The sequence below is a fragment of the Heptranchias perlo genome, chromosome 1, assembly GCF_035084215.1.
Source record: "Heptranchias perlo isolate sHepPer1 chromosome 1, sHepPer1.hap1, whole genome shotgun sequence".
In the NCBI taxonomy this organism is placed as follows: Eukaryota; Metazoa; Chordata; class Chondrichthyes; order Hexanchiformes; family Hexanchidae; genus Heptranchias; species Heptranchias perlo.
Genome location: NC_090325.1, coordinates 89151860 through 89170174, shown reverse-complemented (window position 1 = coordinate 89170174; position 18315 = coordinate 89151860). Strand labels below are relative to the sequence as shown.

The 18315-nt window shown below is 41.4% G+C and overlaps 1 protein-coding gene across 3 annotated transcripts in view; it reads right to left on the bottom strand.

The window, feature by feature from the left end:
• Positions 1–450: 450 nt before the first annotated feature.
• The window catches only part of LOC137333677 (protein YIPF5-like), a 45525-nt gene continuing 27660 nt past the window's right edge, over positions 451–18315 (bottom strand). Inside the window, exons 4-7 of one of the 3 annotated variants that reach the window (XM_067997995.1) lie at positions 14224–14369; positions 11513–11694; positions 8306–8386; positions 451–725 (exon numbers count right to left, since the gene is read on the bottom strand). In XM_067997995.1, coding sequence (XP_067854096.1) covers positions 563–725; positions 8306–8386; positions 11513–11694; positions 14224–14369 — 572 coding nt within the window. In that variant the 3' untranslated portion in view covers positions 451–562. Of the gene's footprint in view, positions 726–8305; positions 8387–11281; positions 11368–11512; positions 11695–14223; positions 14370–18315 lie in introns of all 3 variants that reach the window. The other 2 variants (XR_010965993.1, XM_067998075.1) reach the window with 2 other exon arrangements.

The following is an 18315-nucleotide window of genomic DNA, read 5'->3' as shown; positions in this document are numbered from 1 at the left end:
TCTGTGACTGGCTCAATAATATGATTGTTGTGTAAAGCAGGTCCACAATACTTGTGTTGACTGACCATCCAGCTTGGCTCATTGATGGTGTTAAATTTACCACTGGGATTCTTACGGCTTAGTTCCAAATAACCCTGCACGATGAATGGGGTGATGTTGGCTGGACAAGCAGCAGGAAGCTTACCTGTGCTGGTAAGTTGTGTGGTTTTAACAAATTAAACTGCAGCAGTCTCCCGTGCACACTTCAGGTAAGGGGATAAGTCATCCTGTGCCTAAATTCCCTGGGCTTAGGTAAGTGAGGTGTGTCCCTATGGGAAGAAAGTGTGCACTCCATATGAGGCAAACAAAAAGTCTACTAATACAGATTTCTCAGTAGCTTGGTGTGGAGACTTTTGGTGATGGATGCCAGATCACCCAACTAGCCCAAAAACAATAGAGTGTACACAGTGCTTTCAAGGTGACCATGCTTTTATTATTTACATGGTAAATACATTTCTGACTCCCAAAATTGGTACAATTAAAACAAAATTGAAACTGTACATTTAGTATTGAAAGCATGAACTTAGAAAACTGTCAGAAGTGCAAAAATCCCATACAGTAAGGCACAAGGATAAGCGATAAGTAGCTGCTGTCCCTCCATTGCCAACGTAGAAATAAAGATTTTCGAGGCTGACAGACTGCACCATCCAATGACAATCGAAGCGAGCAGAATTCCAATCGCTCCCCTGAGATTAACAAGACAGAGCACAATATCATGACAGACCTTTCCAACAACACAATGCCAGATATTAAATAAATCTTCTGATATTTGCATAATTTCTTTGAAGTTTGTCTGCAGTTCAGCTTAAGCAAAGGATAAAGATTAGTATTCCACAATCTAATCTATAAGGGAGGAATGACAAGGATGGTGAGTTTTGTTTTCTTGTCTTTCGTCAATGCTGATGTTGCAGGAATTAAAAGCAGAAATCATAAAATAGGTTAACTAAAAATAGGATGTATGTTTTGTGAGTAAAAGTTGATAATTAGTTTCTTAAAGCTGGAGTCTGGAAATTATAGTGAATGATAGTATATGTACGTCTAACACAATCGCATAGAGGCAGTAACTTGCTCATTTTAAATATGTTAACAGCTCCACTAAAATAGTGGAGAGAGCAATTTGATACTAGCATTCGTACAGTAACATGACCTACAGTGATTTCCAGGCTGATGAATTGTTCAAACTATTGATTCCACCCTTTTTCTTAGAAAACTCACCCAAACTGCAAAGTTGGTCCTTTTATTATGTAACTCTTAATGCTATTTTAAACTGTGATCTTGTCTCTGTTGTTGCTAATTTCCCCTGAAGAGAACACTGCCAACTTTAATTCAGATCCTCCCTCCTGCACTGAAATTATAATTTTTATGTAGGATTATTAATACGTGATGTCACCAAGGACTGATATTGAGTGTGTAAATACCTGTATGAAATTGTTTCAATAACTGGATGGGAACAATGTCTGGGGGTGGGGGGGGGGGGCAGTCCTGTGCCAATTTATGTAAAATTGTGGCATTCTTCCATTCTGGACTCATGCTCACGAGAAACTACACACACTTATTTCACTTAGGACCCCTACACTCAGCAGAGAGAGGAGACTTTTATTTAATCAGTGAAGTTTGAATTTGAATCGAGATACTCGAGGGGAAAGGATACTGTGCTGACCCACTGCATCATCCTGTCTCTCCAAAATACTGCAATTTTCTGTATTATATGCAACAGATATTGGTAAAACATACCATATATTACTGTGACCCAATGTCTTCCTGCACAATTCACTGATCTTTTATATTTAAGTATAGCAAATTCCCTGCAGTATTCATTAGCAATTATCTGTCCTACTGATAATAGAACAGGAATTAAGGAGACATTTACAGGTGAAAATCCATTAGCTAAAAGAGGTGACAGTAGATATGTTTGTACAATGCTGGTGTGCAGGGTGACAATTCAAATGCAGATAATATAACTGAATCAATCTCAGCAGGAATCTAATCTCCAAAAGTCACACTTGTGCAATCAGAACTGTAGCAGTGACTGATGTGTTTGCGTATCAGAACTGAAAGAAATTATATCATGTCACAAGTAACTATTCATTTTTTTTATCTTTGCTGCTGAAGCTATTCAAATAAAGATGGAAAGGAATTCAATACAAGTCTTGTTGGATTATTCTTTTCGCAAGGTTTGCCAGATAGCGTTTAATGGCACTGTTATACGGCAAATAATGGTTTGAAACTGGTACCTGCTCAGAGCAAAGTGGAGTTCTGTATATGTGCTTATATAGATGTGCAGAACACCTTTAAAGAAAGAAAGAACTTGCATTTATATAGCACCTTTCATGACCTCAGGATGTCCCAAAGCGCTTTACAGCCAATTAAGTGTGTCGTCACTGTTGTAATATAGGAAACATTACACAGTAAGGTCCCACAAACAGACCATCTATTTTTAGTGATGTTGGTTGAGGGATGGTGCAAGGAGACATAAAGAGGGGGTGGGGGAAGGGGGGAATAAATAAGAAATAGGACAGGGAGAGTAAATAAATAAACAGTGCAATTATATTCCATATTTTGTATCACTATAACATGGCTTCTGTGTTGCAGCAATGCAAGATGAGCTGTATAACCGCGGTTGAATCAGGGTCAATTTTGAAGCGTTCACATGGCCTCACAGCATGTTGGCTTCACAGTGATTGCTGTTATGCTGTCTGCTATTAAGCTACAAATGTTAGAACAGAGCCAGCAGTCCCTTTAGTTCCCTTCTCACATTAAAATTTTCACTGGCAGTCAGAGATCAGTAAGCATGAGTCGTGCACACATGCTTAAATGGAGCTTTGCACTGGGAGGCGGTGTGAGCAGACAGTACAAACCAATGGTTTCTGCATGCAGAAAATCATACCGGTGTCAAACCAGTAGGCAACAATCTTAATTGCAACATAAGTTTGTGGCTTTGGAGATCTCAGCCACTAAGTAAAGTCAGGACATTTTCTGCATAATAAATGTGATGAAAATATTTACATAGCCACTACACTACCAACTGGCAACCCCAAGATCAAACACCACAATGAAAGCTGTGAAACTGAATTCAATATATCTGGCGATTTGTGGGCTAGCACCAGAAAAAATGACCATGAAAGCTGTGGGATTGTTGTATAAACCAAATTGGTTCATTAATTTTCTGTCACTCCGATCTGGTCTGTTCTACATGTGACCTTAGTCCACACTGTGTGGTTGAGTCTTATTACCCTCTGAAGTGGTTTAGCAAGTCAATCATTTGAACAAATAATTGCTACAAAGCACATCAGGGCAACAAGGAATGGGCAATAAATGAAGTTTTACTAACAAAAAAAATGTAGCAGTGACCTCAATATTATCACTGTACAAAAACAGACTGACAAATAGCATTGATCCAGATGCCCTGAAAATACCAGGTCCAGTTTTAATTCAATGAATATTCTACATTTTTTCTTTCTATATAAAATTTTAACTAGGTCACAAAGGTCAAATTTAAGTTGTTTTCTGTAAACTGTAAAGCATTTGCTTCTGCCTTTCTGCATATATAGAGACATAGGGGGTGAAATTGAGCCGTTTAGTGCCCATTTTTTAGGAGTTACACGGTCCGAGATGCCCGTACACACTTACGATGGTAAGTGCGCAGGACGCCATCTTGGTAAAGAGGCTTTTCTGCGTGCCTAACGAACGCTGGCAGTATGCAAAGTAGGGAGATTATGACACGAATCAGAGTGCAACACTGATTTAAAGGGACTGCTGCTATCTTGGAACTCCACACTCCATCGTCCTAACCTCGCACAGCTGAACATGACTTAAAGGACATGAAGGACCCCCTACCGGCAATATTTAAAGGGATCATACAGAAGTTACAGGTTAGTTGCTGGATTATTTCTTCTGGCTGCTGGTGCATTTGTACGTGTTTTTGGAGGTTTCTTATAATTGGATAAAGTTTCAATACTCTTCAGGGAGTGGCTGGCTGGCTAACAGGCAACAGCAAGGGCACTGGCGGAGTGGCAGGGATGGGACAGGAATGCTGTCATCCTGGGAGAGGACAACAGGTTCATGTTCCATGGAGCTACTGCCACTTGCTGCCTCCTGTTATGCGCCACCTTCTCCGACAAGAAAGAGGGAAGTGTGTCATTGAGTGTCCTGCAAGATGTTTGGGTGATATGGCTGTCATGGTTGAATAGCTACCAGTGCGTGTGAACTGTGAGTTGTGGGTGTGAGGTTTGCAACAATGCTAAGTGCGTGAGGATGAAATGAAGCATATGATTTGAATGGTTGAGTACTGACTGAAAGAAATTGTTGGTCAGTGAGTGATGAGGGTGTAGTGAATTGAGCAGTGGATGAGGCTAGTGGTGCAGTTGGTAAGATATGCCACTTGCAAGTTGAACTCACTCACCTTGACAACTCGTGTTAAATCATTGAACTTCTTCCTGCATTGCATCCATGTTGTTGGAGCTATGCTCCTGGCATTGACCTCCTCCACTACTTCCTCCCACTGCCTCTTGAGCATATGTCCAGAGGGCCTCCTGCCCTCCTACCGATACAGAATGCCCCTCCTTCTCTCCACTTCTTGCACCAAGGCGTTCAGTACATCACCAGAGAACCTTGGTGCACACTCTCTCCCAGGCGCAGCCATTCTTCAAAGTATTACAGCACAGATTCAGTTTTGAAAGGACTCCGACCACTTTGTGAAGCCACAATGCACCTTCCCTTTAAGAGGTGCAGGCTGCCTTTAAGAAGCGTGAGCCACTCGCGATATTTGGGCCCCCTGCTGATCCATCTATGTGCAGCCAGTCAGCAGCGCCGGCTGTACATAGCAGTCATTTAAAACAGCAGGCAGCACAAATGTAATGCTATGAATGGGAGCAGGTCAACCGCATACCGTGCTCCCCACGCCTGTTTTCAGGGGCTATCCAATTTACACTGATCCATTGAAGGCATCACAATGCTAAATTGCATCAGGAATCTGCTCCTGATTGTGAAAAATTTGGACGCCTTGTTGGATTTGTTGGTTGCTATCAGATGCAAATGCTTGCTTCAGACCAAGCTATTTGTATTGACTAACAAGTGTTAGAAGACACAAAGCTCTCCCAGGTGATAGAAATAGTATGAATCACCAAGGGGAGAATTTTACTTACTGGCAGTTCCAATTGCTCCAGGCATTTGAAAGGTTAAATACAGATAGGCCTGCAACCTTTCATCAGTTCCTGCTGTCTGAAGACCAACAAGCCATTATCTATAATAGTGGTCCCATTGGGGTCTCCTGCTAGCATTTTTGCTTTCTTCTGAAAGTGGGCGAATTGCTTGAGTAATACATCTTAGAAGCCACCACTATACCTTTGAAATTTATCTTGATTGACAGTCCTGTGGCCAAAAGCTGCCCAAATCTGAGGATAAATATGGAAAGCTTTTTCTAGTTCATTAGTTCCATTGACCCAGTTCCATCGTGTTGAGGCAGGAGTCCGGAAGCCAGTAGCATGCGCTTGCATTAAAAGTACCTCAAAAGATCCTTGTTATTTGGGCTCAAGAAAAGAAGTTTTAAAGTAATGATGAGAATTAAGGACTGTATATTTTTTAATCTGCTGATTTATTCTCTTCATTTTATCATAGTATGGTAAAGCACAGGAGGAGGCCATTCGGCCCATCGTCCCTGTGCCGACTCTTTGAAATAACTATCCAATTAGTCCTACTCTCCTGCTCTTTTCCCATAGCCCTGTACATTTTTCCCTTCAAGCATATGTTCTTATATTCCTGGATTCTAGGGTAATCAAGGGATATGGGGATCGGGCAGGAAAAAGTGGAGTTGAGGTCGAAGATCAGCCATGATCTGATTGAATGGCGGAGCAGGCTCGCGGGGCCATGTAGCCTACTCCTGCTCCTATTTCTTATGTTCTTATGTTCATTTATCCAATTCCCTTTTGAAAGTTATTATTGAATCTGCTTCCACCACCCTTTCGGGCAGTGCATTCCAGATCATTACAACTCTCTGCGTAAAAAAATGTTTCCTCATATCGCCTCTGGCTCTTTTGTCAAATCACCTTAAATCTGTGTCCTCTGGTTACTGACTCTTCTGCCGCTGGAAACAGTTTCTCCTTATTTACTCTATCAAAACCGTTCATGATTGTGAACACCTCTATCAAATCTCCTCTTAACCTTCTCTGTTCTAAGAAGAACAACCCCAGTTTCTCCAGTCTCTCCACATAACTGAAGTCCCTCATCCCTGGCACCATTCTAGTAAATCTCTTCTGCATCCTCTCTAAGGCCTTGACATCCTTCCTAAAGACATCCTTCCTAAAGTGTGGTGCCCAGAATTGAATACAGTACTTCAGCTGAGGCCTAACCAGTGTTTCATAAACGTTCAGCATAACTTCCTTGCTTTTGTACTCTATGGGGTTTTACCCCCAAGGATGGGGGTTGGCAGTAGGTGGGAAAGTAAAAATTGTAAAATTGTAAAAATGTAAAACTGGACCCCAACCTGCCTACTTCTGGTTTTATCGGAGGCGGTTTGAGAGGCAGGCGACCAACCCACTCTCAGGAAGTGGGTCAGTCAGTAAAATCTTTTAAGGGGGTTGCGTGCCTCCATTTTAATAGATTTTTTACTTTTAACTCCTGGGGGCTGGCAATCCAGGGGCTTGTGATTCTCGCCATGTAAGGGGAGGCGAGAAGAGCTTGATCAACAGGTAAGTGAGGTGAGGTGAGAGTGACTGCCCTTGACATCAAGGCAGCATTTGACCGAGTGTGGCACCAAGGAGCCCTAGTAAAATTGAAGTCAATGTGAATCAGGGGAAAACTCTCCAGGGACTGGAGTCGTAGCTAGCACAAAGGAAGATAGGAACATAGGAACAGGAGTAGGCCATTCAGCCCCTTGTGCCTGCTCCGCCATTTGATAAGATCATGGCTGATCTGTGATCTAACTCCATAAACCTGCCTTTGGCCCATATCCCTTAATCCCTTAAGATGGTAGTGGTTGTTGGAGGCAAATCATCTCAGCCCCAGGACATTGCTGCAGAAGTTCCTCAGGGCAGTGTCCTAGGCCAAACCATCTTCAGCTGCTTCATCAATGACCTTCCCTCCATCATAAGATCAGAAATAGGGATGTTCGCTGATGATTGCACAGTGTTCAGTTCCATTCTCAACCCCTCAAATAATGAAGCAGTCCATGGATAACATCCAGGCTTGGGCTGATAAGTGGCAAGTAACATTCGCGCCAGACAAGTGCCAGGCAATGACCATCTCCAACAAGAGCGAGTCTAACCACCTCCTCTTGACATTCAATGGCATTACCATTGCCGAATCCCCCACCATCAACATCCTGGGGGTCACCACTGACCAGAAACTTAACTGGACCAGCCACATAAATACTGTGGATACAAAAGCAGGTCAGAGGCTGGGTATTCTGTGGCGAGTGACTCACCTCCTGACTCCCCAAGGCCTTTCTACCATCTACAAGGCACAAGTAAGGAGTGTGATGGAATACTCTCCACTTGCCTGGATGAGTACAGCTCCAACAACACTCAAGAAGCTCGACACCATCCAGGACAAAGCAGTTCGCTTGATTGGCACCCATCCACCACCCTAAACATTCACTCCCTTCACCACCGGCGCACAGTGGCTGCAGTGTGTACCATCCACAGGATGCACTGCAGCAACTCTCCAAGGCTTCTTCGACAGCACCTCCCAAACCTGCGACCTTTACCATCTAGAAGGACAAGAGCAGCAGGCACATGGGAACAACACCACCTGCACATTCCCCTCCAAGTCACACACCATTGTCGCTGGGTCAAAATTCTGGAACTCCCTTCATAACAGCACTGTGGGAGAACCTTCACCTCACGGACTGCAGCAGTTCAAGAAGGCGGCTCACCACCTCCTTCTCAAGGGCAATTAGGAATGGGCAATAAATGTTGGCCTTGCCATCGACACCTACATCCCATGAACGAATAAAAAAAAAGTGCCTTTATTGCATTGCTTGTGGGCCAGGAGGAGCAGGAGTGTTTACTCCAGGCCCGACAATCTCACCTCCTGGGATCCGACACATGCGATCTGCTGACACCCCCCGATGTTTCCGACACCCTCCCGATGACCGGACCTCCCTGCCGATAACCACCCCCTCCATCGATGACATAACCCCTCCCCTCGATGATCGACCCCACCCCAATGACAGAACCCCCCGCCCCCGATGACTAACCACCCCCCTTCACTCCGATGACCGACCCCTTTCCCTGATGTCCGACCCCAAACCCCCCGATGTCTGACTTACCTGGCATCCGCTCCCCGTCTGCTTTCCCTCCCAACAGACAGCCAGCCTGTCAACTTGGCTGGCTGTCGTGCGGGAAACCTGCTGAAAGAATTTAAAAGAAATCCTGACATCAAAATCGGCAAGACGTCCGGGAAACCCATACTTCCGGGTTTCCGGTCCGCAAATCCTCCATCCCACTCTCTCCACAGCTCAGAGAAAAAATCCAGGCCAATACCTCTGTTAATAAAGAGAAGGATCCCACATGCTTTTTTTTTAACAGCCTTCTCAACTTGTCCTACCACCTTCAAAGATTTGTGTACGCACACCCACAGGGTCTCTCTTTTCTTGCACCTCCTTTAAAATTGTGCCATTTAAAATTATTGCCTCTCCTCATTGTTCCTATCAAATGCATCACTTCACACTTCTGCGTTAAATTTCATCTGCCATGTGCCTGCCCATTTCATCAATCTGTCTATGTCCTTCTGAAGTCTGTTACTATCCTCCACATTGTTTACTACATTTCCGAGTTTCGTGTCATCTGCAAACTTTAATATATATCAAAAAGAGCAATCGTCCTAATACTGACCCCTGTCTTGTATAATTTAACAAGCTTTTGTCTTTTGGTCTGTCAGCATGGAGTTTTCTGCCAGTTTGCAGAGATGATGGGTAAGCTGTAATATTTCCGATGCATTCCCACTAGATAGAAGGTTCTATCATCTTCCTTGTACCAATGCTATCCCAGATATTGTGCACATAAAATCAAGTTTCAGTTTATTGGAAGTATGGGCTTGCCTATGGAAGCCGAACTTTGAAGAAAGCATGAATAAGGAGCATTGGGAAGCAACTCGAATTGTAACAGGTATATTAAAGTTAGCCTGCTAAAATATTCTCTAGGCTTTGTAGGAAAAAGTTGACAAAACCAACCAGATCTTTTGAAGTAGTGGAAAAATTACACTTTCACGAAGCTTTGTGAATACCATATTCAGTACAACTTTCATTTTCCATCATTAAGTTCTACGGCTGCCATTCTTCTGCAGCTAGAAAATGCAATTCAACAATAAAGAAAATGCTTTTGAGAACTGAGCTCTTAAAGTTTTATTTTACCTGTTTCCATAGTTAGAATTGTCTAAAATATTACTAATTATTTCCAGCATACAGTGTAGATTCACCAGAATGCTGTCAGAGATGGGAAACTATAGTTACAAGGAGAGAATTGAGATACTGGGACTGTTTCCACTGGAGCAGAGTAGACCAAGAAGAGATTTAATATAGGTTTTTAAAATTATGTAGGGTTTTTATAGAGTGACTCGGGAAAGACTATGTCCTCTGGTGGGAACTCAGTAACGAGGGTTTATCAATTTAAAATTGGCACTAAGAGAGTGAGGAGAAAGATTATGAGAAATTTCTTTACACAGAAGGGGTTGATGAAATGCTTTACCACAAGGAATGTCTGAGGCAGAGACCATTTAATCTTTTAAGGGAAAACTGGATAAATATTTGAAGCAGCGGAAAATACAAGGCTATGGGGAGAGAGTGGAAATAGTTTTGGATTGCTCCAGCAAAGAGCTGGTACAGACATGATGGGCCAAATGAAATAAAAACAGGCAGCATCTGTGGAGAAAGAAACAAAGTTAACATTTCAGGTCAGAATCATGGGCCAAATGGTCTCCCTCAGTGCTGTAAACTTCTTTGGTTCATTAATTTGATACATTACTAAATTTCCATGTAGTTGGGGTAAGATAGCTCTATTGTTCTCAATTGCTCAGCACAAAATGTAGACAGGAGGACAGGGACAATTTATGTCTGAGCACCTTCGTGCGTCACGAGAAACAGAAGACTACTGCTTGTCTACCTTTTACAGATGCTACATGGGTAAAGTGAGCTACATTATCAACGTGGCATATACTAATTACCTCAAGATAGTCAAGTAGTGAAGTGAATTACTAATTCATCTTTAGCATCAATCAAGAGCAATGCTTACATCATTTTTGAATGTGCAACAGCAAATCTCATTAAATCTGAATGTATTTTTTCTCAGCATTTTATATTGGTTTACGTACTGGTGGAGTTGTTCTACGTTTTGTTTAAATGTATTTGGAGAAACATATATTTGTCCAATGACTCTGTTGGTGTAATTGTATACCATTCAGTACAGTATAGTTACACATCTGGGGATCAGGATGCTTTGTTAGTGTGGAGGTAATTTGGCAGAGACTTTTGCAGGTTACCCTGCCTATGTCCCTGTTCTTTTGATGATAAATATTCCAAATTATTGAATAAAACATTGTGGAAAGTACTCAATAGGATTTATCTTGCACTACTGAATATAATATGCAAAATATTCCACTGGCAAAATAATGCAAATACTTAAATGCAACAGCAATTAAGTATTTTCAGATCCGGTACATTTTACAGCATAGAGCAGGTTAACTCTAGCACAGGCCATGCCAGAATATTTCCTTTTCAGTAGCAGCAGGATGGAACAACTAGCATTTACACTACGTAAGGAGAAGAGGACACTTAGCGCCTGGAATAATTGACCCTCTTTGTGCTGGGCTCCAATAAATGAAATTAAACTGCCTGTTCTTCTAACACCAACTGAGAACTAGTAGAAGGAGATATTAGGAATAACACTTATAATCAGCAATGGTGATATAGATTGCAAAAGCATTTAAATACATGGAGCATGGTTCATTTTTAGGGGAAATGTATCTCAAAATCATAATGGCAGATCAAGCTGGTATCTTCAAAAGACTGTAAAGTTAATTTTGACGAAATAGAATAAGTGAACTTCTGTCATAAGAACATAGGAACAGGAGTAAGCCATTCAGCCCCTCGAGCCTGTTCCACCATTCAATTAGATCATGGCTGATCTGTAGCTTAACTCCATCTACCCACCTTAGTTCTGTAACCCTTACCCAACAAAAGTCTATCAATCTCTGTTCAGCCACACAATTGTCCATTCATTTTGTCCAACACACAAAAATTAAATCTTACATTCAGATGTTTACACTTTAGACCACCATCCACATTTCCCTTCATTATTTAGTCTGCAAGGTCACCAGGATAGACGAAAGCACCACCTAATGCCACTATAGAAGAAATTCAGCTGCTTTAGATTTTGATTTTAGGAACTAGTTCAATGTTTGACAGAAGTACTAAACAGTTTTGCAAAATCAATTTGAACCAATCAGATGTATATCCTTGATTACTAATTTGTATACTTACTGGAGTGAAAAGAGTACTGCACAGCCAGAGAGAATGGTCATTGGAAGGAGACAGTAGCCCAGGACACTGGCCACACAGCCATATGAGACCCCTGTAACACTCATCAGGTTCAGCAGTGCATGAAGCGCCAAACAACCAAAAACACTGATTCCATAAACATAGCCAAATTGTACTTTACCAGCCTGTAATAAAAAGTAGAAAGTAAAGAGATAAGTATTATTTATCAAAGTAACTTAGGATCTAATTTAACTAACCTGTGGAACTAGAGAATGTTAAAATTGAACTGAAGTGTGATTAAACAGAACCATTTGAAATATACTAATTAAAAAAATTGTATGAAAGGATTGGACAGTGCAGGGAATTAGAAAACTGCCCTCTTTTTACTAAATAAACTAAGCAAGTGAATAGAACATGAACTTCAATAAAAGTGTAAAGTACTACACAAAGGAAGAAATAAGTGGGTGGCATAAGTACTCCATGAATGGTGCCAAAATAATTAAGGGTGGAAAAGATCCATAGGTCATCATAGACTCGACACTCAATGGGGATAATTTAAACTCTTATCGCCGGGCGAAAAATGGCTGATAATGAATTGGAGTCTGTTTTACACCTCATCCAATTTTCCTTTCCTATCACCCGTTTTTCACCCAATGATAAAAATTAAAATTACCCCCAATATGTCATAGAATCATAGAGTACAGAAGGAAGCCATTCAGCCCATCGAGCCTATGCCGGTTCTTTGAAAGAGCTATCAAATTAGTCCCACTCCTCTGCTCTTTCCCCATAGCCCTGCAAATTTTTCCTTTTCAAGTATTTGTCCAATTCCCTTTTGAAAGTTACTATTGAATCTACTTTAACCACCCTTTCAGGCAGTGCATTCCAGATCATAACAACTACTGCAGAACAGTAATGAACAAAGCAAATACTGAATAGCTTAAACAACTGAATGTTAGTTGGAGCAAATTATGCTTAGATTGTACTGTGCTATGGTCAGAATAGCCCTTGAATACTTAGTTCTACAAACACAAAAGTGGCATTCCAACCCCGGAGGTGGTGCACGAACAGCCACAATAGCGACAGAGGACTGAGTTATAAGGAAAGACTGGGAAACTTGGGCTTTTCAGCCTTCAGAGGAGGAGGCTGATAGGGGATCTTATAGAGGTAAAAAAGATTGCAAATGGTATATAAAAAAATAAATCCAGAACACTACTTCAAACAAAACCATGATAAAGGAGGAAGGAGGAAGTCTCCGAAAGCTTGTGAATTTAAAATAAAATTGCTGGACTATAACTTGGTGTTGTAAAATTGTTTACAATTGTCAACCCCAGTCCATCACCGGCATCTCCACATCATGATAATAAGACAAAGAGATATGGGTTCAAATTAGTAAAAAGTAAATTTAGGACTGATATCAGGAGGTTCATCACACAAAGAATGATCACCATATGGGATGGACTTCTGGATGGGGTAGTTGAAGCAAAAACCCTAGAATAATTTAAGAACAGTTGGATGATATGATGGAGATGAGGTCTATTAGGTTTTTTTCTGGACAGATGATCTAAGATGGGTAGAATAGCCTTCCTCATCTACAATGATCTTATTACCTTGTGATGTTACTGGTTTCTAAGATCTGCAATAAAACTCCCATTTATTTGTCCGAAATTGGCGTGAATGCTGCTGCTATAAAAACCCGGACGGCCCAAGTGAGGAGCATTAAATAATAATGTCTAATTTGTGCTGACTAATTCAAAGGGCACTTTGGATTCTGGGAAATGTGGAGTGCACGTGTAGTCGTGCTCCTCAAGGAAACCTGAGCATCAGGGGAAAATTCTTGTGATAAAATGAAGTGGCAAAAAACCATGAACCTGATGTTCCAACATGTGATCTTGCGTGTGTTAAAAAACAAAAAGTTATCTCTTGGTGTACATGCCAATATTAATTTGATGTGTGCTTGCTACTGGTGGGGAGCCTTGCCCACCGCCCATGCATATCAGGAAATTGTCAGTGATCTGCACACGATTTTCCATCCACCAACTATTCTGGACAGGAAATTGTGGGCAGGGTGCTCAGTGATATGCACAGCCAGTAAGCGTGGTCTTGTTATGTTTGCCTGCCAGTTCTAGTGAAGCATTCTGCTGCCCTATATTTAACCAGTGCTATACCTGACCTCGGAGCATTTGATGCTGACACTGGGCATTAGAAGTGAAAAAGAGTTCCAATCCCCAGCACTGACATCCCTTACTTTGATGAGCACAAAAATATCAATAAAGAAATTTTAAAGATAGTATTCCCTCTCACTGTGATACACAGATGTAATGATAGAGAGCTGCTTTCATTCATTACGATACATTGACAGACTGACTTACATTTTATTGAAATGCAAAATGCATGTCTGTGCCTTTCTCTCATAATATACAGACTTTGAAAATGAATGCAAAACAGCCCACAATTTTCCACACAATAAAAAAATACATGTCTATAGCTTGCCACAAAAATAATATGAGCATCAAACCAGTTGTTTTTTCATGAGGAACAGCCTTAGGCACACGGTGACATTCCTCCGAGAATAAAAGAAAAACAATTCTGATGATTTTCATAATGTAGTAAATAATGATATAAATAACAAAAAACTAAAGATGAAGCAAGCAAAATGCCATATGTAAGTAAATTACTTTTCTTGTCATGTCCTTTGCAGTGACATTTTAACGTACCAGCAACAATGTGGCTCCAAATGCCAAACAGAAAATCATTGGTCCTGTCAGATCAGTCTCATTCATAATGTTGCCATCTGCTGGTTTCATCGGATTCAGAACTGTTAAAGTTTTCTGCCAGATGTGATCAAAGTTGATCCCAATTTCTGTGAAGAAAACCACTCTGATTTAGGATTCCACACAAATAGATTACATTCTCTGCTTCTATCATTTCTGACGCTGTCTGAAACTCTCATAACATGTTTTAATTTGGCTATCATTCTTAGTATAAAGGCTGTAATTTGACGATCAACAGTTTATTTTTAAATAGATACCATTTGATGACAACGATCAGGGACACTTTATGACTGATTATGTCAAGTTCTATTTTTATTACCGGGGGATTCTAGGATTTTCACTGTGCCCAAGGCTTCACATTCCACTATTCCATCCATTTTTCGATGAAAAATGCAAACCAATGGCCTTCACCATAAATTACACAACTTATCTAGAATATTAATTATCTTTACCTTTCAATATTCTTATTACAGTTTAAACTTTATTGCAATTTTTAGCCACAGATGGAAATTTAAATCAATATTGACTAATGAAACTAAGAAGTTAAGACCAGAAGGGTGCATGAGCTCCACCTGATGGCGATCTTAGTTGAGAGCCATGGTAATAAAAAGCTTCCCTTTAAGCACAATTATTGAAGATCTAAATTAGCTATTTCATAACATGTTTTTAATTCAAAGAAACATCATGCTGAATGTTGGCATTTGTTAGGAATTTTAGCCTGTTGACAAAGCTGCCTGCGTAACTCACTAAATGATGAATGTCCTGAAGAAGGGACTACACCCAAACATTAACCTAGCTTTTCTCTTCACAGATGCTGATGGACCTGCTGTGTATTTCCAGCATTTTCCATTTTCACTTCGCCAAAGCACAGTTTGCTTCATAAATGGGATAAAATGACCATAAAATCTTCACAGTGCCATATTTTGTTTATACTCAAGAGTGTATTTTATTGCATTTCTTTTTATTTTGTGTCTCCGGCAAAATAGATAAAGTTACAGCACAATTGCTAAGCATTTTTTTAATAAAAATTATGGTATTTACTATACACCTTATCCTTATCACATCAAAATGGCCCAAACACTGAATTATTTTGGAAGCGCAGTGACTGTTTTTTTTAATCAGGCAAATGCCTACAATGTCCCACAAACAGCAATTAGATGAATGATAGTTAATCAGATTATTTTTTGGTGGTGTTGGTTGAGGGAGGAATGTTTGTCAGGACACTAGAGAACTGGTCTTCTTTGAATATGCAACCACCTGAAACATGCAGATAGGCCAATCTGACCTGAAGGTCAGCACCTCTGTCAATACACCACTTCCAGCTTGGATTATGAGTTCACATCTTGGTATAGGCTCAAAGTCACAACTTTCTGACTAAAGATTATTGTGCTACCAACTCAGCCAAGGTGAAACACATCACACTGTTCATAAGGATCATAAAAAATACGAGCAGGAGTAGGCCATACTCAAGCCTGCTCTGCCATTCAATAAGATCATGGCTGATCTTCGACCTCAACTGCACTTTCCCACCTGATCCCCATATCCCTTCAATCCCTTAGAGTCCAAAAATCTATCTATCTCAGCCTTGAATATACATATTCAATGACTCAGCATCCACAGCCCTCTGGGGTAGAGAATTCCCAAGATTCACAACCCTCTGAGTGGAGAAATTCCTCCTCAACTCAGTCTTAAATGGCTGACCCCTTATAGAATCATAGAATCATAGAAGTTACAACATGGAAACAGGCCCTTCGGCCCAACATGTCCATGTCGCCCAGTTTATACCACTAAGCTAGTCCCAATTGCCTGCACTTGGCCCATATCCCTCGATACCCATCTTCCCCATGTAACTGTCCAAATGCTTTTTAAAAGACAAAATTGTACCCGCCTCTACTACTGCCTCTGGCAGCTCGTTCCAGACACTCACCACCCTTTGAGTGAAAAAATTGCCCCTCTGGATCCTTTTGTATCTCTCCCCTCTCACCTTAAATCTGTGCCCCCTCGTTATAGACTCCCCTACCTTTGGGAAAAGATTTTGACTATCGACCTTATCTATGCCCCTCATTATTTTATAGACTTCTATAAGATCACCCCTTAACCTCCTACTCTCCAGGGAATAAAGTCCCAGTCTGTCTAACCTCTCCCTGTAAGTCAAACCATCAAGTCCCGGTAGCATCCTAGTAAATCTTTTCTGCACTCTTTCTAGTTTAATAATATCCTTTCTATAATAGGGTGACCAGAACTGTACACAGTACTCCAAGTGTGGCCTCACCAATGCCCTGTACAACTTCAACAAGACATCCCAACTCCTGCATTCAATGTTCTGACCAATGAAACCAAGCATGCTGAATGCCTTCTTCACCACCCTATCCACCTGTGACTCCACTTTCAAGGAGCTATGAATCTGTACTCCTAGATCTCTTTGTTCTATAACTCTCCCCAACGCCCTTCCATTAACGGAGTAGGTCCTGGCCCGATTCGATCTACCAAAATGCATCACCTCACATTTATCTAAATTAAACTCCATCTGCCATTCATCGGCCCACTGGCCCAATTTATCAAGATCCCGTTGCAATCCTAGATAACCTTCTTCACTGTCCACAATGCCACCAATCTTGGTGTCATCTGCAAACTTACTAACCATGCCTCCTAAATTCTCATCCAAATCATTAATATAAATAACAAATAACAGCGGACCCAGCACCGATCCCTGAGGCACACCGCTGGACACAGGCATCCAGTTTGAAAAACAACCCTCGACAACCACCCTCTGTCTTCTGTCGTCAAGCCAATTTTGTATCCAATTGGCTACCTCACCTTGGATCCCATGAGATTTAACCTTATGTAACAACCTACCATGCGGTACCTTGTCAAATGCTTTGCTGAAGTCCATGTAGACCACGTCTACTGCACAGCCCTCATCTATCTTCTTGGTTACCCCTTCAAAAAACTCAATCAAATTCGTGAGACATGATTTTCCTCTCACAAAACCATGCTGACTGTTCCTAATTAGTCCCTGCCTCTCCAAATGCCTGTAGATTCTGTCCCTCAGAATACCCTCTAACAACTTACCCACTACAGATGTCAGGCTCACTGGTCTGTAGTTCCCAGGCTTTTCCCTGCCGCCCTTCTTAAACAAAGGCACAACATTTGCTACCCTCCAATCTTCAGGCACCTCACCTGTAGCGGTGGATGATTCAAATATCTCTGCTAGGGGACCCGCAATTTCCTCCCTAACCTCCCATAACGTCCTGGGATACATTTCATCAGGTCCCGGAGATTTATCTACCTTGATGCGCGTTAAGACTTCCAGCACCTCCCTCTCTGTAATATGTACACTCCTCAAGACATCACTATTTATTTCCCCAAGTTCCCTAACATCCATACCTTTCTCAACCGTAAATACCGATGTGAAATATTCATTCAGGATCTCACCCATCTCTTGTGGTTCCGCACATAGATGACCTTGTTGATCCTTAAGAGGCCCTACTCTCTCCCTAGTTACCCTTTTGCCCTTTATGTATTTGTAGAAGCTCTTTGGATTCACCTTTGCCTGATCTGCCAAAGCAATCTCATATCCCCTTTTTGCCCTCCTGATTTCTCTCTTAACTCTACTCCGGCAATCTCTATACTCTTCAAGGGATCCACTTGATCCCAGCTGCCTATGCATGTCATATGCCTCCTTCTTATTTTTGACTAGTGCCTCAATCTCCCGAGTCATCCAAGGTTCCCTACTTCTACCAGCCTTGCCCTTCACTTTATAAGGAATGTGCTTACACTGAACCCTGGTTAACACACTTTTGAAAGCCTCCCACTTACCAGACGTCCCTTTGCCTGCCAACAGACTCTCCCAATCAACTTCTGAAAGTTCCTGTCTAATACCATCAAAATTGGCCTTTCCCCAATTTAGAATTTTAACTTTTGGGCCAGACCTATCCTTCTCCATAGCTATCTTAAAACTAATGGAATTATGATCACTGGTCCCAAAGTGATCCCTCACTAACACTTCTGTCACCTGCCCTTCCTTATTTCCCA